Source organism: Micromys minutus, assembly GCF_963924665.1.
Source record: "Micromys minutus genome assembly, chromosome: 4".
Taxonomy (NCBI): domain Eukaryota; kingdom Metazoa; phylum Chordata; class Mammalia; order Rodentia; family Muridae; genus Micromys; species Micromys minutus.
In genome coordinates this window covers 60345619-60372813 of record NC_137973.1, presented here as the reverse complement: position 1 = coordinate 60372813, position 27195 = coordinate 60345619, and the positions used below count along the sequence as shown (strand labels likewise).

Below are 27195 nucleotides of genomic sequence, written 5' to 3'. Positions count from 1 at the left end.
ATATGAGAAACATGCAGAATAAAATGAGGGTGTCCAAGACACATCTAACTGGAAGAATATAAGAGAACAAAGGCAATGCTGGAGCAGAAAATTTCTGGTTATTTTCCAGAACTGCCAAAAGACACCAATTTTCAGAAACAAATATCAGATTGGACTCAAACAGGCTGTAAGAGGAAATGAAAGAAACAGAAAAGAATAAAGGAAAGAGAAGGGAAGGGAGAGACTTCAGACTCTCTGACAAAAACAAAAAACAATCTAAAATCTACAGGCAATCAAAACAGCAAAGCAAACCTATTCACATGCAAAGAAATGCCACTGAGACAGACAGCTGGACTTCCCAGTAGCAGCAGAAATAGCAATGATAAACAATGGAAGTCTCATACTTGGAACTATCTAATGGAAGACACAATAAAAATGTTAGCATATTAAAATTAAAGTGACTACAGGAGACTGATGCTAAAGAAAAACAGCATAAAGAAGGAAACTCTCTTCCTATCCACAGGATTGATGATCCAAAATCCTAGAAGAATGTCCCAGAAATGCGTCAGTGCTGGCACTGGGCCGTCACTCTCAGGAAACTCCTTCTCTCTCTGGTGCTCTGATTCCACAGAGGCTGCACCTGTGTGTGCACCTCCCACTGTCATTGCTCTCATCCCCAGGAGTCTGAGTGGCCAGAACGGTAGCCTCCTTAAGTATATGAGATTCAGAGATCTCCGGTGCAAGTTTGCTCTCATGGTGGCCCATGATGCTGACAACTCCCTCTGATTTTATAGGTCCCTCTAAGCACATGTGACATTACTAATAAATTCTAATAGCAAGTATAAATTACTATAATGAGATGTAGTACTGTAATTATGCATTATTTAATTATTTACTCCCTTGTATAGTCTCTGTCTGATTATACTATGAGCCCCTGAGAGTTACAAATCTAACAGCTCATACTTTCCTTAACACCCTCAGACCTGGTACATCAGTGTGTGCATAATAGGTCTTGGTAAAATTGGTATTCACAAGATGAAATAATCACACAGGGAGGAGCAGAGGCTTCATACTGAGTAGTTGACACATTTAAGGCCACACTGCAGAAGAGAGTGTTGGGCTCTAGAGTCCAACCATATTCTAGTACACTGTGCTGACCTGTGCTTTACACACAGGTGTGAAGAACTAGCACATTGACTGGATAATTTCCCTCCATATTTCATCAGGCCAGCTAGCATGAGCTGTCCACTGTTGTAAAATTATTCAGCAGCATTTTCAACAAATGGTGCTGGTCCAACTGGCACTCAGCATGCAGAAGAATGCAAATAGACCCTTTTTATCTTGTGCAAAGCTCAAGTCTAAGTGGATCAAAGATCTCCACATAAAACCAGGTACACTGAAACTAATAGAAGAAAAAGTGGAAAGAGCCTCAAACACATGGGCACTGGGGAAATTTTCCTGAATAGAACACCAATGGTTTATGCTCTAAGATCAACAATAGACAAATGGGACCTCATGAAATTGCAAAGCTTTTGTACGGCAAAGGCCACTGTCAATAGGACAAAACAGTAACCAACAGATTAGGAAAAGATCTTTACCAATTCTACATCTGACGGAGGGCTAATATACAATGTATACAAAGAATTCAAGAAGTTAGACTCCAGAAAACGAAATAACCCTATTAAAAATAAGGTACAGAGCTAAACAGAGAATTCTCAACTGAGGAATACGAAATGGCTGAGAAGCACCTAAAGAAATATTCAACATCCTTAGTCATCGGGGAAATTCAAATGAAAATCACCCTGAGATTCTACCTCACACTAGTCAGAATGGCTAAGATCAAAAACTCAGGTGACAGCAGATACTGGCAAGGATGTGGAAAAAAGAAACACACCTTCATTTTTGGATTACAAGCTGGTACAACCACTGTGGAAACCAGTCTTGAGGTTCCTCAGAATATTGGGCATAGTCCTGCCTGAGGACCTAGTTAGACTGCTCCTGGGCATATACCCAAAAGATGTTCCAATATATAACAAGGACACATGCTCCTATGTTCACAGCAGCCTTATTTATAATAGCCAGAAGCAGGAAACAACCCAGATATTCTTCAGCTGTGGAATGGATACAAAAAAATGTGGTATATTTACACAGTGGAGCTATTAAAAACAATGACTTCATGGAATTCTTAGGCAACTGGATAGAACTAGAAAATATCATCCTAAGTGAGGTAACCCGATCACAAAAGAACACACATGGTATGCACTCACTGATAAGTGGATATTAGCCCCAAAGGTTGGATTACACTAGATACAATTCACAGACCATATGAAGCTCAAGAAGAAGGGAAACCAAAGTGCAGATGCTTCAGTCTTTCTTAGAAAGGGGAACAAAATACTCAAGGGAAAAAAATATGGAAACAAAGTGTGGAGCAGAGACTGAAGGAAAAGCCATCCAGAAACTATCCCACCTGGGGATCCATCACATATACAGACACCAAACCCAGTCACTATTGCTGATGCCAAGATGTGCTTACTGTCTGATATAACTGACTCCAGAGAGGCTCTGCCAGAATCTGATAAATACAGAGGCGGATGCTCATAGCCAACCATTGGACTGAGGACAGGGTCCCCAATGGAGGAGTTAGAGAACGAACTGAAGGAGCTGAAGGGGTTTGCAACCCATAAGAAGAACAACAGTATCAACTAACTAGACCTACCAGAGCTCGAAGGAGCTAAACCTCCAACCAAAGAGTATAGAGGGAGGGACCCATGACTCCAGTTGCAAATGTTGCAGAGGATGGCCTTGTGGGACATCAATGGGAGGAGAGGCCCTTGGTCCTGGAAAGGCTCAATGCCCCAGTGTAGGGGAATGCCAGGGTGGGGAGGTGGGAGTGGGTTGGTTGGTGGGTGGGGAAGCACTCACATAGAGGCAGAGGTAGGGAGGATGGTATAGGGAGTTTCCAGAAGGAAAACCTGGCAAGGGGATAACATTTGAAATGTAAGTAAAGAAAATATTCAATTTTTAAAAATTTAAAAAAAACAAGATAAACAAAAATAAATAAAAGTATTTAGATATGAAGTTAAAACAATTGATATTGATTAGATAAGAAATAGAAATTATCTTTTTAAAAAAAGATTTATTTATCTTATGTGTATGAGTACACTGTAGCTGTCTTCAGACACACCAGAAGAGGACATCAGATCACATTACAGATGGTTTGGAACCACCATGTAGTTGCTGGGATTTGAACTCAGGACCTCTGGAAGAACAGTCAGTGCTCTTAACCACTGAGCATCTCTCTAGGTCCCAGAATTATCTTTTAAACTGCATGCTTTTCCTTTTTTTCATTAACTTATTTATTCACTTTATATCCTGGTCGCAGACCTCCTCTCCTCCCTGTCCCACATGCATACACAGTCTCTCCACACACACACCCATCCTTTCTCTCTGTCTCCTCTGAAAAGAGGGAGTTCCCCATCTTGGGCATCAACCCAGCCTGGCACATCAAGTCACTGCAGGACTCGGAGCATCTTCTCCCACTGAGGTCAGACAAGGCAGTCCAGTTCGGGGAAGAGGATCCACAGGCAGACAGCAGAGTCAGGGGCAGATCCCTCTCCAGTTGTAGGGGGACCCACATGAAGAGCAAGCTGCACATATCCTACATATGTGTGGGGTCTTAGATTCAGCCCATGCTTGCTCTTTGTTTGGTGGTTCAGTCTTTGGGAGCAGCTCCCTAGGGTCCAAGTTAGCTGACTCAGTTGGTCTTCTTGTGGGTCCGTCAGTCTTTCTGATTTAGTCTATAGTAAAGGTCATTTTTACATGTTGCAATGTGGGTTTTGTCCATCCATAGATACGTTGGGAAGGAGTACAAAGAGCGGAAGGGGCTCAGGTACCACTTCACGGATGTGGAGCGGCAGATGACAGCGCAGCACTATGTGACAGAGTTTAACAAGAGACTCTATGAACAAAAGATTCCAACGCAGATGTTCTACATCCCATCTACAATATTGCTGGTAAAGCATTAGTTCGGCTAATTAGACAAGCCTGCAGCTAGATAGTAGGTTTGATTTCTATTTCAAGTCTACTTCTGGCATGGTCCAGTAAGATTGTACACGTCTAGTTCCTACCCCTTCCTCTGCTTCATCGACGTCATCCTATTAAAAAAAATACATGATTAGAATGACCGTCTGCCCCATCCAGCTGCTGGGGTGACATCAGAGTCACTGTTGATCCTAGCATCTGGCTAAGTCGGTCTTCTTGATGGACTTTCCTTTGTGTCTTGTCTCACTACAAAAGGACCTTCAAGGTTGTAGTTTGTAAAAATTATTCCCTCAGCATGAAACATAGACCCCTTGTCTTGCATTTCCTTCTCTCAATCTTTGTGACTAAGTGACAATAATCTGTACCTTGAACATATTTATCAAGGAAAAACCATAAGCACCTCACTTTCAAAGAATTGTAGTTGTCAGGCCTAGTTGGTGCTCTTAGATTCGGCCCAACCTGTCTCCTTCTATCTCGGATTTCAGAGACATTGAAACCAATCTCTCTTTACTAAACATCACGTTAGAGAGAGAAAGGCAAATCTCCCTGCTGTTCTCTCTTTTTTGGATCAAGAGTACCCTGTTTCCCCAGATAGATTGGAGCCTTTCTGCATTTATATTTGTAATATTTTTTTTTTGTTGACCAGAGATGTTTTGATTCATTTTAAAAGTATTTCTATTATAGGTGTCATCCGGTTTGTATCTTTATGTCAGAAAGTATATGAGCATCTTACAGGCATTACTACTAACCTCTAAGTCAACTTCCTCATACAGAAATGCATGAGTTAATTAATCAGCCTCTAGTCCCAAGGCATAATCCATCACAAGCTCTGGCAAGCCAGCCTGAGACTAGCTCACTGTACTCTAATTTTTTATGCATGTAAATATTTTGTCTGCATTGTTTGTGCACCACTGTGTGGTTTGTGCCTGTAGAGGCCAGAAGAGGGTATTGGATCCCCTAGGACTGGATTTATAGAAGTGAACCAATTAAACTCTGGTCCTCTGGAAGCAGTGAGTGCTCTTAACCACTGAGCCACCTGTCTAGCCCTTGTGGCCTTTCTTTTTTTCTTTTTTTCTTTTTTAATGAGTGATCAGGTTATTCTATGAGCAATAATCACTGTAGATTCTGTTTTACTCTACAGGTGATGCTGGGTTCTTTGTATTTATCTTATCGTTTGGTCCTTTTAGTAAGCCCAGTTACTAAACTGAAGAGTAATTATTATTCCTCTTAGACCTAGCTCTGAGAAAATTGAAGTCTAGACTCATAACTCTCCGTGATAGAACCTCAGTCCACACAGAGATCTACCCCACTGTGCAGACTGTGATGCTCACCGTTGTGAATCTCACCTCCCATCTCTATGTTGCAGATTTTGGAAGACAGGACTATAAAGGGATGCATCAGTGTGGAGCCTTACATACTGGGAGAATTCGTCAAGTTATCCAATAACACCAAAGTAGTCAAAACTGAGTACAAAGCTACAGAGTATGGATTGGCCTATGGCCATTTTTCGTATGAGTTTTCTAACCGTAGAGATGTTGTGGTTGATTTACAAGGTACGTAAAACAAGGCATCATTTTTTTTTTATAATTCTGAATATTGCAACTGATTTCACTAATCATCAGTCATATATAATCATATATCATACACCATTCTATGCGCAGGATATGGTTCAGAATTAAGATAATTGATTTTGCTGCATGTAACAAATGATTCCTAAGTGACTTAGGCACCTCATTACCCATGAGCCTGTGGTCTCTTGGGCTCAGTTGCAGTCTCTACGAGCTTCTTCCACTTGAGTGAATGCAAGTGAATTCAGTTTCTTACTACTGCATTTCACTTCAAAATTCTCTCAATGTCTTTCATGGGGCTGAAGGATGCTCAGTGGTTAAGAGCCCTGGCTGTCCTTATATAAGGCCCAGGTTCGAACCCAGGGCCCACGTGGTTAACTGCTCACAACTATGGCTCTAGTTCCAAGTTATCCAATAATCCTTCTGGCCTCCACAGGGAAATTGATAATTAATAGTTAATTAATTGATTGAATTTAAAATCATCCCTGGTTTTTTTTTCCTTTTCTCTAGCCCTTTATCCATCTTGAAAAGCTAATGAGTTTCATATTTGGAATCATGAAACAGGAAGCTATGTGTACTTAAAATCCATATTAATATTAGTGATTTTTTTCAGTTTGTCAGTTATTACATTCATAGCAATTCATGTATATTCTAGCAAGAGACCTTCAATACCCAGTTCTTCCTTCACAGCATTTCCAGCTGTCACACTGTGTGCTTTCCATATCCATAGTTTATTATCTGTCTCTCTTCATGAGAATGTTCGCTTAGTTGGAACAAGCATTTTCATTTCATTCACTACTGTGTACTTAGTATATAGAAAATGCACAGTTTCGGTACTCAATACATAAGTGTAGGGTAGGCAGGCAAATGTAGGACTTAGTGAATAAGGCATCAAGAAACTTCAAATTCAAGACAAATGGTCGACATTGAGATTTTAGTAATTATTCTAAATGAACATTATGCTTTACAATTCTGCAAATATTCAGTATCTCAGCATGTCATACTTGACATACGTTCTAATGTAGTACTCAGTTCTTTTCCTTAAACTAGTAATTAGCACACACATCTCAAATGCCTTGGCAGAAATGTACTAAACATAAATCACAGGATGATCAAGTTTTAAATGTATCTCTTTAAGTGCGCATGTGTTACATATGTGCGTGCATGCATGCGTTGACATTTCTAGAGCATATGATGCTCAGATGTATTCATTCTCTTTTAGGCTGGGTGACTGGTAATGGGAAAGGCCTCATCTACCTCACAGATCCTCAGATTCACTCTGTAGATCAGAAAGACGTCACTACAAACTTTGGAAAGCGGGGCATATTTTACTTCTTTAATAACCAACATGCAAGCTGTAATGAAATATGCCACCGTCTTTCTCTGACTAGACCTTCACTGGAGCAAACAAGTAAGATGTAGGCTGTGGGTTGGAAGCTTGACAAGCCTTCAAGAACCTAGCACCAGATCTGCCTCCTTCTAGTCCGAGGCATGTGTTGACGGATTGATTGATTGATTGATTGGACCAATGGATGATCCAGCTATTGACTTATGAGAGGAATTCACAAGTGTCAATCTCAGACCTACACTCACTTCCAGGACAAGATCCCATAGACCTTGTTCCCTCTGACGTGGGGACATGTCTGGAGGCTGTCCTATGCTCTGCAGTTGTATATGATATTCAAGGTCCTGGGTTGTATGGAGACAACATGGAAAATGGCCCCAACCAACCCACAATGGATGCAAACCTCAGCTGAAATCAAACTGCTGTCATTAAGGCATTGCTGTTTTGGTTTGTTGTGCTGTTTGGTAGTTTGGTTATGGTTTCATTTGTTTTTTTATGTTTGGAGAGTTTTGGTTATTATCTGTTAAAACTGATACTGCAGCTGCTTTCCTTCCAACTTGGGAGTTCTTTGTAAATTTAAAACACCCAAACTCCTGAAAAGGTTTCAAATTTCATTTTTCTTTTAATATATGCCTTTTTGTAAAACTGTTATTTTGTTTAAAGTGAGCTGACGTCACCAATCTTCTTACTGTTTGTGTGGGATACCAGATATTTCAGTGTTCTGGGTTTCTTTCTGGTTCTCCCATGTTTTCTTCTAGTGCATTTCTATCTATGAAAGATGTTATGGAAAAGTGGTCACATACCACAGGGTCACCACAGCCTATTGTTTTCCCCATACATCTTCTTCACACAAGGTTGGTAATTATTTTACGTAAATGCTCAGTGGAACCTCCCACGTTAGGGTGTGTCTTCTCACCTGGGTTAACGCAATCTAGTAACTTCCTCAGAGACAGGTTTAGAGCCTTGTCTCCTAGATATTTCTAAATCTTGTCAAACTAACTATAAATATTAGCCATCACATACTGTGCTAAGATGTCCGGAATGAGGAGTCATTGAGGAGTACTACAGAGTTTGTGTAGAAGGACGGACAGAGAATTGTGTATCTTATATAATTATATATATATATATATATATATATATATATATATATATATATATATATATATATATATATATTGTATCTTAGAGAGAAGACAGAGCAGAGGAAGCAAAGGTAACAGACTGGAGGGATGTGACAGACAAAAATGCCAGGGAAGGGAGAGTGACAAAAAAAGGAAAATGGACAGCCACTGAGAAAGAGAAGCATTGAATGACATCACAGGGCAGGAAGGGTAAGAGGGTAGGGGTGGGGAACACACCAAAACTACAAGCTTTACTGGAACAGAAAAGGGGTCACCAGCATAATGGGCAGGGCTCCAGTGCTGGAAGCCCTCCTAAGGCTCTGAGTGTAGCAATTTCTAGGATTCCAGGCCCCACTTCTTCCTCACTGGGTCTGCCCACCACCACCACCACCAAACAGCACCATTAACTAAACCAAGTGTTCAAATACCCAAGACTATAGAAATATTCTCATTTCATCCACTACATTATACTCAGTGTCCTCATAGGTTCCTGGTCATATAATACAAAACACATTTCATCAAGCCTCAAAAGTACTTATAGTTTTTCGCAGTCTCTACTGTTTCAAAATCCAAAGTCACTTCTAAGACTCAATAAAATTCTCTACAAAATCAAAAAGCAAATGACATACTTCTAATATATGATTATAGCACAGAACATTCATTACTATTTCCAAAGACAGGAATTGGGGCATATTAAGAAAATAACTAGACCAAAACAAGACAGAAACCAGTCAGGGCAAAAGCCAAAGTCTATAGCTCCAGATCTGGTGTCTGGACATTCATTCCATATGGCTTAGATGTCTCAACCCCTGCAGCTTTTCTGACTTCATCATACATCTCTCTCTTGAGCTGGTCACACTTCCTGTAAACTGCTCTCCTTGACGGATACCTTACAGCTCTGGCATCCTCAACATCTTGTGGTCTTTTAGTAGTATGAATGAGTAATGTCTACCGTAGTCTTGAGCATTTGTCTACTGGGTCCCCTGTTGGTGGTACTGTTTGGAAAGGATTATGGGGTGTGGCTTTGTTGGGGGAAGTATCACTGGAGGTGGTCGCTGAGAATTTTTTAACAACTCTCAATGCCATTTGAAGTTTTCTCTCTCTGCTTTCTACCTGTGTTTGAAGATGTGAGTTCTCACTTTCTGTTGCCAGGCATCTTACCTCCTGCTTGCTACCATATCTTCTGCCATGATGGAATTGTCCCTCTGAAACTATAAGCCCAAATAAACTGTCTCTTCTATCAGTAGTTTTGGTCTTGATGTTTATCACAATAACAAAAAAGAAATCACTGCAGGTCTCCATTGCAGTCTTCCTTCACCTTCACACCATCATACAACAGCCTCAGGACCTTCAGGTAGGGAGTCCCCTGCAATACACTGCCTGGTCCACAGCTCTCTGAAACCAGAGAGAAAGAATTCATAATCCTTTCCACATGCATCCTTCATGATTCTATAGCCAATACCACTTGGACCACGCTGACAAGTTTGGTGGACAGTTTGGAATGAGCCCTAACCCTTGCGCCCACGAGCATCGGTGAAGTGGAAATTTCTGGTTTCTTTAATGACTCAGTTGTGTCACGTGATGTTTTCCTGGAAGCTGACTTGTGAGAGGGCATGTGACGTTTAGAAAGAACATAAATAGAACCCCACACATAATAAGAGGACGCTCTTGTGACGCTATGCCATTTACTGGTCTTCACGGTCCTCACTTCATAGAGAGGAACTTGCCAAAGAACTTCCCGTGCTTGGTATTCTGGCTGCTCCTGCTGACTCGTGTCGATTTGGTGGAGCCTTGATGCTTCTATTAGATCATGCCATTGATATTGATTCGTGTTCAGTGTTTGTTATTGAACTGGACAAATGATGTCCAAACAATGGAGGGTAAAATCGCCCTAAGGGACTCCTTCTAAACAAACCCACAACCCCCTTTTCCTACCAACATTATCTTTCTTCTATCTCTGATAGGTGAGCTAGAAGGGAGGTCGAACCCTAAATATAGTAGATTTAACAAAAAAAAACAAAACAAAAACAAAAGCAAAAACAAAAAAACTAAGCCTACACAGCAGCTTTTGAGCTGGAAGCTCGATTGGGTGGGTCTTGTCCTAAGAGCATCCCTGTCTTTATTCCAATGCTGACAGCAGGAGGCCTCTCTTAAGGTCGGTAATTTCCTTCTCTCTTTAAACACAGTTTTTGCTGCAACACTAAATTCAGTGATGTTCTGTCTTCAAACTATACATTTTGATTTTCTGTCTCGCTTGCTCTTTTTTGTTATAGATCTGCATAACATTCATTAGTGATAACTATGTTTGGGACTGCAAAGATGGTTCAGCAATTAAGAACACTGGCTGCTTTTTCCAGAGAGCCCAGGTTTAATTTCCAGTATCCACAAGGCAGCTCACAACCATCTGTAATTCCAGTCCTGGGTGACTGACTCTATTCCTTCTTCTGGCCTCTGAGAACACCAAGTATGTATGTGTACAAACATGTATGTAGACAAAATACATATACACATAAACTAAATTAAAATAATAATAATACCCATGACATAGACTTAATGTTATGCTGCTCTGATATTGCCTCCACCAAAAAATTAATAAGTTAGTTTTAATTTAGCCTTAGACAAGTTCTTAGGAAAGGGGAAGTAAGCAATCAGAGTCTTTGACAACATATCACAGAAACAGTTTCTAGAGAAGTTGCTAATATTGTTTTATGCTGAAACCTCATGAGCTAGACCTCCACAGTCTACATTGCTCTCAGCACTGCAGTCTCTCAAGCCCCTACTAGAATAGCCCATCCACTCATGGTCAGGGACACAGAACTGAAGCTCCCTTTTTCCTTTTATTGTGGCCTCTGAGAAAGTCTTGGACCTGTCTGTCTCCCAGCACCTCCTCCCCCCCCCCCCCCCCCCGTTTCCCAAGTGGCAGGATAGACCACCATGTCTATCTTGAAACCATGTAATATTATTTTGGGATAGGACATGCTTATTGCAGAATATTTTGAATATAGGACTTTTAAAGTATTTCTCAGCAATCCAGTGGAAGAAAATACTATCGACTCCAATATACATTGTTTTACTTTCTCTACTTTGAGGAATTTGCGAAGAAACTGACAAGCTTAGAAGTGGATCCTCCCCTGGTCGTGGTGCAGATAGATGAGAACCCAGTCTGGTCACACCTGAGCCCTGTGAGACACTGAGCTGAGGAAGAGCCACCCTGTGCCCAGTCTCCTGCCCTAAAAAACCGTGAGGCATCCACACACAGGATTTCGAGCTGGCACATTTGGGAGATGAAGCAATGACAGGAAGAGGTTAGGGACTTAGGACTACCCAAGGACAAAGGAAACATTAGTCCTGTTTCCTTGCCCAGGTGCAGACTTGGCAAGGCCCAGTCTAGGACATTAATGGAGTCAAGACTGTGCCTAATGGGAACCCAAGTCTCCCCACTGAAGGTATGTGGTCATCAGTCTTAAGGCAACTATGTCTGTGGTGTTATGTGTTCTCCTTCCCAATGCTGCATAATTAGCTTTCAGCTGATTCTGTCCCATCTTCCCCCTACAAACGGTATTTTATATTAGAGGCTGCACAACTCAATGAGCTTGCTTGGCACAGCCATCAGCTTTTGACAAATCTCCTGGCCCCAGCTTTCTGTCTCCTTTCTTTTCTCATCCCTAGTCCTTTTCCTCAAATCTTTTATTCCTGAAGGTTCCGTTCACTCATCAGCCAGTGAACTTAGCCAAGTTGAAAAGCTCAAGGTTCCATGTAGGACCCTGTGCAAAAAATAATAAAAGATAGGAGAACCTGATGTGGTGGATGCATGCCTTTAATCCCAGTACTCGGGAGGCAGAGGCAGGTGGACCTCTGTGAATTCTAGGCCAGCCTGGTCTATAAATCAAGTCCAGGAGAGCCAGGGCTATTACACAAAGAAACCATGTCTCAAAAACAGACAAACACCCCAAAAACAAAAACAAAAACCAAACAAAAAAAAAGATGAGGTATGAGAGAGGAAGATGCATGCTTAAACCTCTGGCTTTCACATATACACGAACATGAAAACACACACACACGCACACACACCAATGTAAGTATGTCATTGCAGAAGAATGTTAAGGACAATAAGCCTGACTCAGGCAAATTTGTCATGCTGTCTCCATAGAAAGGCTCAGAAAGTTAACCAACTTACAGTCTTTGGAAGTTTTAAAACTTAAATATTCACAAGACCCCCTTCCCAGGGTTACAGAAGCATTTAAAATTGCTGGGACAGATAGTCTCGGACCAGACTGGAAGAACTTTCAGAGAGCTAGCTCTAAGGATACAGCCGTCACCCAAGCTGAGGTAGGTTTTTTGGTGGCAGTAGCTGACTTTGAGTCACCCATGCTCTAAGAAACCCAGTTAAGCTAGATTTGAGTGGAGTAATTGCTTTGCTTGGTCATCAGTGCTAATCTCCCCAGAAAAGTCACAATGAAGTGACTAAGGTAACGCCATCTTGTTCTGACTCCATTTTGTTTTTGCTTAGATACTCTTTAGCCCTTTGCCTCAGACAGTCATAACTGTCTTGGCAACAGAGTTGAGATTCCCATCACTTTGGCCATGGTCCCGATGTATTAGCCGAATTAATGTAAACTAACTGAAGAGGGTATGAGTCAAGTGTAATTGTCATGAAATGTCTGAAGTAATTACTATGTTCTAGCAGAACCAAGACCCTCATCCCACTTTGATGTGAGTTATTTGGATTGTAATCTTGGCTTTAAAAACATGAGCCCATTCTTGATTACCAGCTAGGAAAGGACTCATAGACCATTAACTGGCTTAGTTAACATGGATATCTGTATCTCTTTTTTGTGTATTCTTACAACACAAAAGTAATGAAGGGGAGAAGAACCAAACTTTCTGGGAGAAACCATCTTCCCTGAGAGCCTTTATTCTCCCAGGCCCAGTCACAACCTATGGAAGCCTACTTTAAACTCCAAAAGTAACTGAACAGCCATTGCTGTTCAGCCAACATCGATGCTAATCTAAGATTGGACCAAATTATCTGAATTGTATCTGAATTCTAAATGTCTTTCTGTTATTTATCTAATACTATGACTGATGCAAAAAATATTTTCAAATTACAAAGGCTACACAAACTTCATTTATTAGCTTCCTTGCCATTTGCAGAGATGGGAAATCAGGATTGGCTTAGGAGGTAGCTCTGACTAGGTGGCTGTCGGGATGTCAGTGGAGCTGTAGTCATCAGAGAGCTTGGCTGAGCCTGGAAAATCTGCAGCTACTGTCTCACACAGACGTTGGCAGTAGAATTCTCTCTTGCTGGCAGAGTGGATCTGAAGCCTTGGTCCCTCCTCCTCCACAGGACCTGACAGTTTGATGAGTGAGAAATCCCAGACCAGATAGACAGAAACCACAGCACATGCAACACCCTACCTCAGAAGCTACACCATCATTCCCACATTGTTCATACAGACACAGCCTGGACCAATATGGGGAAGGGAAAAGAGACAGGATGGGATCACTGGGGGCCTTAGGGACGTGGCTGAATGTCTCACCAGGCTGTCCTGGGCCTAAAGCTTATATTGCTTAAGTAAGAGAGTGAAAAACATAAGAAAGGAGGGGCCTGGTGGTGGTTCCCGTCAGCTCTCATGTTCAGTAAGTGCCTACTGATCTCTCCTCTTGCTACAAAGGCAAAAAGCAATCAGAAGGCGGGCCAGTGGATTTCAGAAAATTACTCCGCAGCCAGGTGGCGGAACAAAGTGAAAATTCAGAATATCTTCAGTCTGACCTTTAGTTTATACAGAAACCTGGTTTGCTAGAGTATCAGAAGCTTTTGACCCTTCTTCCCCATTCTTTACTGCCAGGCAGACATTGAGGATCCAAAGAAGTCTTCAGAAAACTCCGTTACTGTTTTGTTTCTTTTAATTTTACTCTTTCGCTTTTTGCATTTGTAGAATTTTCTTTTGAAAAGCTGAGTCCCAGGAGTTAAGTTCAACTTAAAAAGATTTCACCCTTACTGCCTCTGAGATCAGAAACATCAGGCTAGCATTACTGACTTTAACGGGGATATTGTTCGGAAAACATGTCCCTTCTGTATTGTCTGGATATACAGACGTCCCCAGCCCAAACAGTTCTGTAGAAACTAGGTGTAACATGTAAGAAATGAGAGAATGAGAGAGAAAAGAAATCTCTTTATTATGGTGCATAAGCCTTCAGTGTGCTGGAGCTCTGCAGCTGCACGGGAGAGAAAATGCATTCAAAAATATAATGCAAGTGTGAATAATCCTCTCTCGAATGCTGCCTGCAGACTGCTCCAGCTTTGTCAGGTGAACTTGAACCGGGCCATCGGCTTTACCCTGGTTCCCACTGCACACTCTTGTCTATCACCCCAGGGCATTCACCATCTTGACTGTTGTTTAAAGGGAACAAGCAATCCATCATTAAGCCAGAGAGTCACTTTCTCATAGAAAAGTAAAATCAGCATGTGACACTACTCAGCCCCAGTGTCTTACAGATTAAAATGATACATGGCGACTCACGTGTTACTAGGAAGATTAAGTCGGTTATCTTGTTCCAATGCCCAGACAAAAGAATCCCCCTCAAGCAGTTAAGTGGCAGTTTCACAGAAGCTGGAAACCCTTGGCTCGACTACTAGGTGGTAAGGCAGAGAATGCGCTAAGAAAACAGAAAAAGAACATTATTTTACAGCGAGTCACCACTTTTATTCCCTGCATGGGCTAGCACAAAGAGAAATTCAGCTTGAAAAGGGAGCTGTGAAATCTTCGTACAAGCCTTTGCTGTTGAAGATGCCAACTTGATTACCAGAGATGGACACACAATTTATTGTCTGGTTGCCTCCTCGGTTGATTTCAATTTGGTGGAATAAATGAGCAGCCATGAGGCCCCAGGCAGTGGGCTTCATCCGAGGAAGTTACAGATCTGTCAGGCACAGTGTCCAGTTATCGGGGCTGCTGTTCTATTGTCCCAGTCACACACTAATCACATTTTCTATAAATCTCTTAAAGACGTGAGTTCACGGGGAAACACAAGCTATAGCCTTTATTTCCCGAGGCAGAGGCAAATAACTGAGTTACACAAGTATTACTTTTACATAATCAAATATGTAACAGTTACTCTTGTTTGTGGGGGGGGGGGATGTTCAAAAGCCAGCAGACAAAGTAGAGTGTTTCCTATCACATGAAATAATTTGTATCAGTTAAAGTTAACAATGCAAGAAGAGGCCTTTTCTTTCCAGTGAATTGTTTAACTAGAAAGATTCCTCAAGTTTAATTTGAATCTCATAGGTAAACCTTATCAGAAATAACACTGATTTAAAATAATTATGTCTTCTTTAGATTTCATTATTTTAGGCAACACCATTAAATTTTTTTCATTGTTATGTTTTCAAAGTATAGTTTTTATTTTCATAGGGATTTCCTAATTTGTAATTTTCACATTAGTTTTATTCTCTATAATGTAAAATGTATACAGGGTATAAGTACATACAGCATACTTTATATAAGTGTGTGTTTGAGTATACTGTATCATCAAGAGTCAGCCTTGGACTTCATAGATTTTCTCTGTTAAAGACAGTCACAAGATTTAAACTCTTCCCCTACACAAATCACCAAAAATGAAAGGGGCTGTTTAAACACTTTTGTTAGACATTCGCCATGGTCTTTTCCACATAACAGAAGAACACACAGCGACTGGCTTTGAGAGGCCATGTTCCCAACGTGATTTCAATAGGGAACGTTCTCTCTGGACTGAGCACCTGGATCATGGGCTGTGTTCCCTTGGGCTGGACAGCAGTTACTGAGCCACCTGCAGCAGAGAGGACGGAAGAGGAGGGCCAGGAGCCTCTGGCCAGCTGTATCCTTCCCCAGCCTCCAGGGCATATCCATGCAAAGAACTAGGCTGAATCCACACACAAGCTATCAACGTGCCAGCCTCAGAGTCATCTTAGACACGTTAGCAAGATCTGACAATGGGGATGCATAAAAGTTCAGAATGGTAAAGCCTGGAAGAAAGACTCAAAGCTACAATTGTCCTGACAAAAGCAGTTACAAGTGCTTAGGACTTACAGACAAGTACCACTGAGGATACACTAAGATAGTGTCAGACAGTCAGAGCTGCACAGTTCGGTTCCTTGGCAACATCGGCTCTGAGAGAGACCTGAGCCCATGCCCTGCCTTCTGTCTTCTCTCCACACCAAAGTGGCCCTCATCTCTGGCTAAGCTGGGATACATTTCATCCACAAAGAGTTCTTCCTAAGCATCTTTAGACATAACTATTTACAAGGATGCATTACTCTTCAGTCTGTGGAGCTCTGTGGGAGGGGCACTGCACTCTTTTTACTGCACTACACTCCTGGCTCATGACTGGAGGGGAGATATGCAGGTGATCAGAAAGATGTTGTTAAGATCCAAGTTATTTAGGCCTACAACTGCTTTAACTCTACTGGCTAAATTACAGCTGATGACCGGGGACAGACAATACTAAATTGCCCAAGACATCAAAAGACCTTGTCATTCATCTTTTTAAAAGCTTGATTAAAGCTAGGCCCACACCGCTAAGGAGTCAGAGGATCTCCAAGTTCAAGGCCTGCTGGTCTACAGAGCAAGTTCTAAGACAGCCAGTGCTATCCAGAGAAACCCTGCCTCAAAAAGAATATATATGTATGTATGCATGTGTGTGTGTGTGTATATATATATATATATATGTATATGTGTGTATGTGTGTGTGTGTGTGTGTGTGTGTGTGTGTGTGTGTGTGTATGGAACGCTGGATAACCTGAACTCATTGGTCTTTTTGGTATATATTGAACTTTACCTATTTGATCCTTTTTGAAGATTTGTCCAAAAGGGTCCAATTACAAACATTTTTCTAACCAGCATGCACCCCAATTGTTTAAAAGACAAAATTGAAAAATATGTAAAAGGAATGTTAATGTTGTTATAGCAAATGATCTTAATAGACATTTCAGGATTCAAAAAAATGATGTTTTTAGGAAACCTTATTCTGTCTTGGTCATGCGATTGCGAAAAGGGAGCTGGATGAAGAGTTGCTTATTTATTGCAGTGTTTGTGACCATGTCCGGCAGCCATGTCTGACAGCAATCTGACCTCCCAGGACACTCAATATTCAACCTTCCAGCTGGAGCCAACCGGAAACAGACCAGATACCGCCATTTAGAGAGGTTGAGACTGCAGTTCCTTGTGCTTCTGTTGCTAAGCCCAACAGCACCCCGTGAGAGCAATGCATCAGGAGGTCTGGGAAGGCTGTGAGCACAATATCGCCTCTGTTATCTTAGTGGTGTATTCCAGGAACCATCTTTTGGGTGTGGCTCGACAAAGGACAGAGTGTTGCTTTTCTTTTGTTTTGGTGCAACTGTGGATTCGAACCTAGAACTCGCCATATGCAAAGCAAAGACTCCACCACTGACTTATACCCTAAGCCTCAAGAATAGCATTTTGTTGTATTAGTCTATCTCTTTTCCCAATGTAGTTCTGTCCAGTTCACTGTCCAAGCCTCCTTTCCCAAGATTATACAAATCTTCAGGGTACTGCACAGCTGGAGTTGCAGATACTCTGAACTGAGGCAGGGGGATCAAATACCCAGGACAACTACAACAGTTCTAAACAACAAAAGAACTGGTGTGTGCATCTTCATTCCAGAGTTCAGGTTATACTGCAGAGCTATAGTAATAAAGATAGCATAGTAGATGCATATAAGAGAAAAAAAAAGGCACAGTGATCGTTGGAAAAGAATTGAGGATCAGGCCATAAGTCAGTCCATGCACCTACAGGTACCTGAAGCTTGACCAAGAGACCAAAATTAAACACTGGAGAAAAATAATGCCTCTTCAACAAATGGTACTGATAGAACTGCAGAGCTACATGTAAAAGAAAGAAACTAGATCCTTGTCTTTTATTATGTACAAAACTCAACTACAAGTGGACTGAGGACACCTGGCACCCTGCCTCTGAAAGAAGAGAAATTAGGGATAAACCTGAACTTTGACACTGGAGAGGCCTTTCTCTACAAAACCCCGGTAAGACCAACAATCTCGACAAATAAGACTACATTTAGTACAGCAAAAAACACCATAAGTCAAATGTAGAGACAGCCTATGGAATGGAGAGAAAGTCTTTACCAGCTATACAGCTAACAGAGTTAGTATCCTGAATACACAAAGGACTCAAAAATTAAAGATAAAAAAGAAACAAAAATCTCAAACACCCCACTGAAAAACAGGGCATGGAGTGGCTGGAGAGATGTCTCAACACTTCAGAACACTGGTGAGTCTGAAGGGAACACGGGTTTGATTTCTAACCCACGTGGTGGCTCTCAACTGCCTGTAACTCCAGTTCCACGGGCACACGGTTCATACACATACTGGCAGGTAAAAACATAAGATACAATAAACACACACAAAAAAAAAAACCACAAGGCATGGAATGAAACAGAAAATTCTCAGAAGATGAAACATAAATGACTAAGAAACACTTTTAAAAAATTCAATATCCTTACTCAGCAGGGGAATCTAGATTAAAGCTTCTTGGATGTTTCTTACCCCAAACACAATGGCTAAAATAAAAACAAAACAACAAGAACAAAACATAGCAGAGGCTGTCAGTGATTTGGAGGAAGCGGGACACTTATCCACTACTAGTGGGAGTGCAAACTGGTACAGCCCCCGTGGAAATCAATGTGGGAGCTCCTGCAAAGTCTGAAGATAGATCTACTCCATATAATCCAGCTATGGCACTCTGCAGCAGATTCTCAAAGGACTCTATCTATATCTTATTACAGAGGTACCTGCCCATCCATGTTTGTGGCTGGTCCATTCCCATTAGCCAGGAAATGCAAATGTCCTAAATGTTTATCAACAGATAAATGGATAATGAAAAACAGTGTCACACTTAAACAATGGAATATTATTTATACAACTGTTAAGTAAAAAATAAAATTTGCAAGTAAATGGTTGGAACCAGAAACAATCATTTGAGTGAGATAACCCAGATTCAAAAAGAGGCAAACATCGTGTTTTCTCTCTTACGTGGGTGTTAGCATTTTTAGCTCTAGATCCGTGTATTTCCTTTGAAATAGCCCCAGAAGTTAGGTAACCACTAAGTAATGAAGAGATGTGAAGAATCTTTCAAGGAAGGAGAAATAGAATAACACATCAAAAAAAAAAAAAAAAAAAAAAAGTAGGAAAGAAATTGTTTGGGGAGTGGAAGGAAAGGGTAGAAGAAGAAATATGGAGAGACATAACTAATGTTAAAGGCCTTTTCAAAAACATGGGGTTAGACCGGTGCGGAGGTGTTGCAAAGGAGCATGTGTTGGCATCCCGGGAGGCTGCGGGGGCTTGACAGCTTCAGAGAAGGCCGGCATGCTGGGAGCGAGACTCCTGTTCTGCTTCCCGAAATGGAAGTGCTCACGGATCCGGGAAATCTGCACGGCATACACGTGCAAGGTCTCGCTCCAAGGAAGGTTCAAGGCATTCTAGATCAAAGTCAAGATCCAGATCTGAATCTAGGTCTAGATCCAGGAGAAGTTCTAGAAGGCATTATACAAGGTCACCCTCACGATTTCGTTCTCTTAGACAGTCCCGGAGCAGGTCTGACAGCCGAGATTATTGCAGATGCCACAGCCACAGCCATTCTCCCGTGTCTACTCACAGGCGTCTGTTGGGAATCCGGCAAATCCTGACCCTGGCCGTTGTCATGGAGTACTTGGATTGAGCTTGTACACCACAGAAAGAGATCTAAGAAAAGTCTTCTCTGAATATGGCCTCATCGCTGATGTGTCTGTTGTGTATGGCCAGCAGTCTAGACGACCAAAGATCAAATCAAGAGGATTCGCCTTTGTATGTTTTGAAAATGCAGATGATGCCAAGGAAGCTAAAGGACGTGCCAATGGAATGGAGCTCGATGGACGTCGAATTAGGGTCGATTTCTCTATAATAAAAGTTCCCATACCCCAACACCAGGAATTTATATGGGGAGACCCACTCAGGGCAGTTCACGGCGCCGGGACTATTATGACAGAGGATATGATCGGGGTTATGATGACCAAGACCATTATAGGAGATCATACAGAGAAGGTGGGGAGGAAGCGGCTCGTGGGAGAGGAGGATGGAGAGCAGCTCAAGACAGGGATCAGATTTACAGAAAGCAGTCGCCTCCTTACTACAGTCGTGGAGGATACAGGTCTCGTTCTCGACTGTTCTCGATCAGGATCCTACTCACCTCGTCGGTATTCAGTCATGAAGTTGAAGACTTTCTGAAACCTGACACAGAGCTGGGATATCGTTTGTGGACAATGTTTTCTATTGTCTCCTGGTTAACAGGTGAACAGTGCCTAGTGAGGTTAGGTGGCTTATACACCTTTTGTGATGACTACTTTTGGGGGAGTTGAAATGCTGTTTTCATTCTGCATTTGTGTAGTTCGGTGCTTTGTTCAAAGTTAAGTGTTTTCAGAAAAGCATGTTTTGCATGTATTTTTTTACAGTCCAAATTTTGACTGCTAAGAAGCTTCTATTGTACAAAACTTCATTTAAAAGGGTTTTTTACTGAATCTAGGGTATTCTGAAGATCGAGGCCTGTGTGTAAAATGGCAAAAAGCAACAATAAACAAGTTTGGTTTTACTTTTCTTTCTAAAAATATAAAAGAGAGATAGAAAAGAAAAAGAATAACAACATGTAAACCTACTACTAATGAATTCATATATGTATATATATGATGCACATATTTACACATGTATGTAGATATTAAACACTATAAATACTATATATTATACAATAATATACAAAATATAAACACTACATATGTTATATTTTTATATTATATATTATATATATCACATGTATATATATATGTGTGTGTATGTGTGTATGTATATATATATATATGTAGAAAAAGTTTAAGTGTAGTTATCCTATAATAGAGAATAATACCCCAACTAGACATCACATACTCACTACTAAATAAAAACCCCAGTACCAGGCGTCTTAGTTTTTATTGCTATAAAGAGACACCATGACTGAGGCAACTCTTATAAGGACAACATGTAATTGGGGCTGGCTTACAGGTTCAGAGGTTTAGTCCATTAGCAAGCATCATGGCAGGAAGCATGGCAGCAACCAGGCACACACGATGCTGTAGAAGTTGCTGAGAATTCTGCATCTTGATCTGACTGTAGCCAGGAGACTGGCTTTTTTGTGTCGAGGAGGAAGGTCTTGAAGCTCACCTCCACAGTGACACACTACCTCCAACAAGGCCACACCTCCTCCAACAATGCTACATCTACTTCAACAAAGCCACACCTACTCTAACAAGGCCACACCTACTCTAACAAGGCCACACCTCCTCCAACAAGGCCACACCTCCTCCAACAAGGCCACACCTCCTCCAACAAGGTCACACCTCCTCCAACAATGCTACATCTACTTCAACAAGGCCACACCTACTCCAACAAGGCCACACCTCCTCCAACAAGGCCACACCTACTCCAACAAGGCCACACCTACTCCAACAAGGCCACACCTCCTAATAGTGCCTCTCCCTAGGCCAGACATAAAAATGACCACATCAGAAATGGTAGTTTTGCTGATTAGTAGGGCTCCATAGACCCACAAACATTGCAGTCCGTTGCCAATGGCCTTGATTACCTTCTAAAACTTGACAGTAAGATCTTATCGCTGAACAAACCACATAGTTGAATGTAGTAAAAATTTTGCAATTTGGGTTTTTTTTTTTAAAAAAAAAACACAGAAATATTATAAAAATATGTTTTTGTTTTAATCCCAGATGTGGAATATGTGGCTGCTTCAGACTGTCCACATCAGCTGACTATGATTTGCCTCATGCTCTAGCAAGGGTGTGATTTTGCCAGGTGCAGATAGTGTCTGCAATTGTGTAGCATTTATGATTCTTAGGACTTTTCTGAGCATATAAAAATGCTAGATCCCAGGACTGGAAAGTTGACTCAGTGGTTAAGAGCATTGATTGCTCTTTCAGAGGTCCTGAGTTCAATCCCCAGCAACCAGAGTGGCTCACAACCCTCTATAATAGAATATGATTTCCTCTTCTGGTGTTTCTGAAGGGAGCAACAGTATACTCTCCTGCATAAAATAAATATATCATTTTTTAAAAATGCTAGAGTCCCAAAGGGTGGGCTGTCTGCTGGTTGTTGTTGGTCTTTGTTTGTTAAGTAGCTATATGCAAAAAAGAAACAACACCAAGACGAAATTAGATATCCTAATAATGAAGATCAAACTTGCACCAAGGAATTTGATGCCTCTAATCAGAAGAAATTAGTCTAATGATGACATTACCCTCTTTCTGACCCCTGACTTTATTCAGGGATCTCTTTCCTTTCCCCTCTATCCTTTTTTTCTCTCCTATCTAGTACAAGGGCATTGAAAGGGTGGGAAAGGGGTAAAGAAGGGTGGAAGAAAGAAGAACCCACAAAGTAGCAAAGATCAGATACACTCGAGTCATAGAACATGGAGAAATCAAGCTGGACCTCACCTGGATGCTTCATCCCACTGGTTAGTGTTCACAATGCGAGAATGCATGATGCCACTGGAAAACCATCAATATCACCCAGCTATGACTTCTGGGAACTATAATAACAACCAGCCTGGCAAAATAGGTTCACGGATGCAATAGTGGCACAATGTTATGGGATTAACCAATCACTTTTTAAAATTGAACGTAAGGCTCACTCCACAAGATGAAACCAATAACTGACACTGTCAATTAAACCAAGAACCTGAGGCTAGATATGGCATGGGCCCTATGGGGAAAACCAATAATATTATTCTGCTGAACGACTCCTGATGACTAATTGCTATACCCATAGAACAGTGCAACCTCATTGAAAAAGCTTCTTCATGCAGTGGATGGGAATTAACACAGAGGCCCACAACTGGACAACAAACAGAGAGTAAGAGTCATAGAAATGCCCAGCCTTAAATGGTATGTTGGGCATTTAATGTAGACATTACATCCCTTTCCTCAAGGCTCAGGGATCCATGAGATGACTTCAAAGAAATGGTGTCTTCCAGACACAACAGGGAAGATGCTAGTATGAACTCATGGTGACCGTGACTGCACACATAAGACCTGTGCAAACTCAAGCCAGACAGAATCCCAGCATAGAAGAGGGAAAAGGTAGGAAGTCCCAGACCTAGCTGAGGAGCAGTTAGCATTTAGAGCTGCTGGGAGAGTCATTTTTCCTTAATGATCTAACATGCGGTAAAACTGCTATACTCCAGGTCAGTCCCCATGTCCCAGAGTAGTCAGACAACACAGGTCGGACAGAATGGAACTTGTTGGTTTTCTTTTGTTTTGTTTTTCTTAAAGGGACAAAGAAGAGTATAGAGAATGAACCTGGGTGGGTGTAGACGTAAGGAAGGATCTGGAAAAAATTGGGAGAAGGGAATGATTATGATCAAAATACATTATATAAAATCCTGACAGAATTAGTAAGAACATTCTTTTAAAAGACATTCTAATATCAGGAAGTACACATGGATCTCCCTAGATAATTCTCCTGCATGATTCTTTCTTTCCATAGCTCTCCAGCTTGAACTCCAGGTAGACGCCCATGCTCCCGGGTTAGCAGACCTGCTCTCTCAGAACTGTTTCCCTGTGTCTCCTGCGCTTACACCAGCCTGGAAAGGATCTTGTTCCTCAAGAGACTCTTCAAGGAGACCTTTTGTGGTTTCCTTAGACACAATTTTCCCTAGTAAATAGTATATCAATCTCTCTCTCTGTCTCTCTGTCTCTGTCTCTCTCTGTCTCTCTCTGTCTCTCTCTCTCTCTCTGTCTCTCTCTCTCTCTCTCTCTCTCTCTCGCTCTCTCGTGTGTGTGTGTGTGTGTGTGTGTGTGTGTGTGTGTGTGTCTGTGTCTGTGTCTGTCTCTCTCTGTCTTTCTGTCTCTCTTCTTTCTCCTCTGTCTCCTTTTCTCCCTCCTTTAAGCCACTGCAGAACTTTCTGATGGGACGTAAATTGTACAATAATTAGTCATTTGTTTTCACCACCCCCAACACACAAACACACACACACACACACACACACACACACACACACAACCTTAGAATATGAGCATGTGAAACCAAGGGCCATGAGTTCATCTTGGCAACCCCTGTGCCTACCCTGGCACTTCCTCATTAATAAGGCCTCACTGAAGGAAAGAATTAAATCATTAAAAATCACAAGATTAATTAAGAGTATGAGTTTATGATTGGTCCATGGTGGGCCAACTCTCAGTGTAGCCAGTATTTAGCATTGTGCCCAGAACACAGCACGTGCTTCGTGAATGTCTGTGAGATGAATGCATAAAAGATGACAGGTGAAAATCTCTTAATTAGATCCAGAGGGCCCTCTCTTTATTTGTAAATCTGAATAAGAAAGGCATTCTCAGAGCCTGAAAAAGCTATGTCCAAGCCCACATCTTTGTTTTAGAAAGGACTCATCTGAATGATAATGAGTGTGGAAAGGGGATTGGCTCCTGGGTAGACAGGGCCTTTTTTGTTTGTTTGTTTGTTGGGTTTTGCCTGGGCTTAAAAAAAAAAAAAAAAAAAAAAAAAAAAAAAAAAAAAAACTTATATCCATAGGCCATAGCTTGCAGAGACTTGTCCCTCTTAGGGTCTGTGGGAGTCTCTAGTACTTCATTTTACTAAAATTAAGTCATCCCTGGCACCTGTATCAAGACTAGAGAAGTAACAATTCCTGGTGTTGTGCCTCTGTGGGTTTATGTCATTGTTTATATATCTGCAAGCCGCACACCCAGGAGACTTGACGGCCATCTGTTCTCCCACTCTGAAGATGTGATGTCATTATTTCTAGAAGTACTCTACTGCTGTGTGGCCAAAATGTACTAAGCTCAAATTTTCTAGGACAATTAACCTGGTCTGCTAAACTAGATTCTATGTCTTACATGCCATGCTGACAATGAAGCACACATATTGGCGTCTGCTAAACTAGATTCTATGTCTTACATGCCATGCTGACAATGAAGCACACATATTGGCGAGGAGGAGATGGGGTCTCAATAGCCCTGGCTGGACTGAAACTTCCCATGTATACAAGGCTAGTCTTGAACTCATAGAGATCCACCTGCCTAGGCTTCCTGAGTGCTGAGATTAATCATACCCTAGAGTGCTTTTTATTCATTCTACGTGTGTATGTGTTTGTGGCATGTGTCTAAGTGTGTGTATTCAAATGTGTATGTGCATATATGTGTGTTATACATGTGCTTTGTGTTGGCATGTGACTCATTATGTTCAAAGCATCATGAGTTAAAGGATGTGACTCATCTTTCATGTACAAAGCATCTAAAGACCAAGAATCCTGGATGACACTAGAAAGGGTGCTTAAGCATCCTAAACCAAAATAATGTTCTTATCTCTCCTTGATCAAGTCAGGATTATTCTTCATGTCCATTGCCCAGTGGCTAAGGAGATCAATTGTAAGAATCAGAAAGAGCACATAGAAGTTTCTAGAATATTTCCTAGCCCATAATGTGGTCTGGAGAACAATTTACAATGACTGTATTTGAATGATAGAGTTTATTAAACACACAGCAAACCAAAAGAATAAATATGAAGAGTGCATGTGTGTATGTGTGTGTGTGTGTGTGTGTGTGTGTGTGTGTGTGTGTGTGTGTGTGTGTGTGTATTCAGGGATGCATCAAAGCATGCAAGTGGAGGTCAGAAGGTTCCAGCTATCAACCTCAGGAAGTCATGTTCAGAGGCAGACACCTTTCCCAGCTTAGCCATCTCACTCATTGTGAATAATCTTGAAAATATTAACTAACTAAAAGAAGCAAGGCACACGCATACAAAGCAAGATACAATCTCACTTCTATAAGCTCCCTAAAGTATTCGGATTTATGGAGAAAGCAGGTGCTTGCTTCCAGGAATCAGGAGTGGTGTGGGACTGTTGTTTAGTGGACACAAACCCTCTGAGATGCTAAACAAGTTCTGGAACTGTGCAGCAGTGGAGATTGCTCTGTCCCATGAATGCAGCTAGTTCTGCTGAACTGCTCTCAAAAATACTTAAAACAGGAGGCTAGAGAGATGGCTCAGCAGTTAAGAGTACTGGCTGCTCTTCCCGTTCCCCACACCCACTCGGTGGCTTCACAATCATCTGTAACCTCAGTTCTAGGAGATCTGATGTTATTTTCTAGTCTCCAAGGTCACCAGTCATGCACGGGGCACATAAGCATACACCCATACACATGAAATAATAATAAAAAAAAAACTTAAAAGTACAATGATAAACTTCATGTTAAGTTTCTTTCATCACAACACAAGGGCAATACGTGTTTAGAGTTGAGAAGTACCAAACAATAGCTATTAATTTTAAAACAGCTATGGTCTAACCACTATAATAACTACTATTAATATGTAAAGGTCAGTGCCTTTTTCTAAGAAAATGTCTATATCTGGGGGTTGTGATGAGGTTTTTTAATAAAAAACGTGTACATGAAGTATCATTGCTTTTAGTAGATATCACTAGGATGTAGGAAGTTTTCAGGTGTTATAGATTTATTTTGAGACAAGATCTCACTATGTAGCTCTGGCTAGCTTTGAACTCACTCTATAAACCAGGCTGGCCTTGAACTCACAGGCCTCCGTCTCCCAAGCACTGGGATTTGAAGGTGTGCACCACCAAAGCCTGGTCTATGTTATAATCCTATGAACTACTGCCATAAGTGTGGTCTGGATTTCGATATATAATGTAGGATTATTCTCCATAGTAAATCCAATCCCAATTAAAAAATATAATTGGTGATCTCCCAAACAGAACAGGCTAAATTGTGCTCTTGGTGGCCAGCATGACAAGACTGTTGGTGCAGACACCACACACTTTAACTACAGAACGTAGATAATCTGTCTCGAACCACCAGGAAACATCTTTCCTGCTGGCTAGCTTTTATAGTGCTGGAAGGTGTCGGGCAGGCTGCTGGAGGGAAAAAAAAAGACAACACAGATCTTACCAAAGAGCGGGACAGTACATGCTACAGTGCTAACCTGCAGGGAAGATGGGCCCACTGGTGCAGTAGCTTGAATGACTATGATAACAATCACTTTCTGATGGCATCTGAGACCTGTTTTATGGAGGAAACTCATCCTTAG

The 27195-nt window shown here is 41.4% G+C and overlaps 1 protein-coding gene and 1 pseudogene across 2 annotated transcripts in view; both read left to right on the top strand.

Annotated features, from left to right (window-relative positions):
- Window positions 1–7010, top strand: part of ALPK1 (alpha kinase 1) — a gene marked incomplete at its 3' end in the record, with an annotated part of 59782 nt that extends 52772 nt beyond the window's left edge. Inside the window, exons 11-13 of the mRNA XM_080916031.1 lie at window positions 3830–3992; window positions 5387–5573; window positions 6811–7010. Of these exons, the coding sequence (XP_080772157.1) occupies window positions 3830–3992; window positions 5387–5573; window positions 6811–7010 (550 nt within the window). The remainder of the gene's footprint in view (window positions 1–3829; window positions 3993–5386; window positions 5574–6810) is intronic.
- An 11306-nt stretch (window positions 7011–18316) lies between these two features.
- LOC308420110 (transformer-2 protein homolog beta-like) lies at window positions 18317–20331 on the top strand (annotated as a pseudogene). Its single transcript has 2 exons — window positions 18317–18340; window positions 19418–20331. The product of its transcript is annotated as a transformer-2 protein homolog beta-like (transcript).
- The last annotated feature ends 6864 nt before the right edge of the window (window positions 20332–27195 follow it).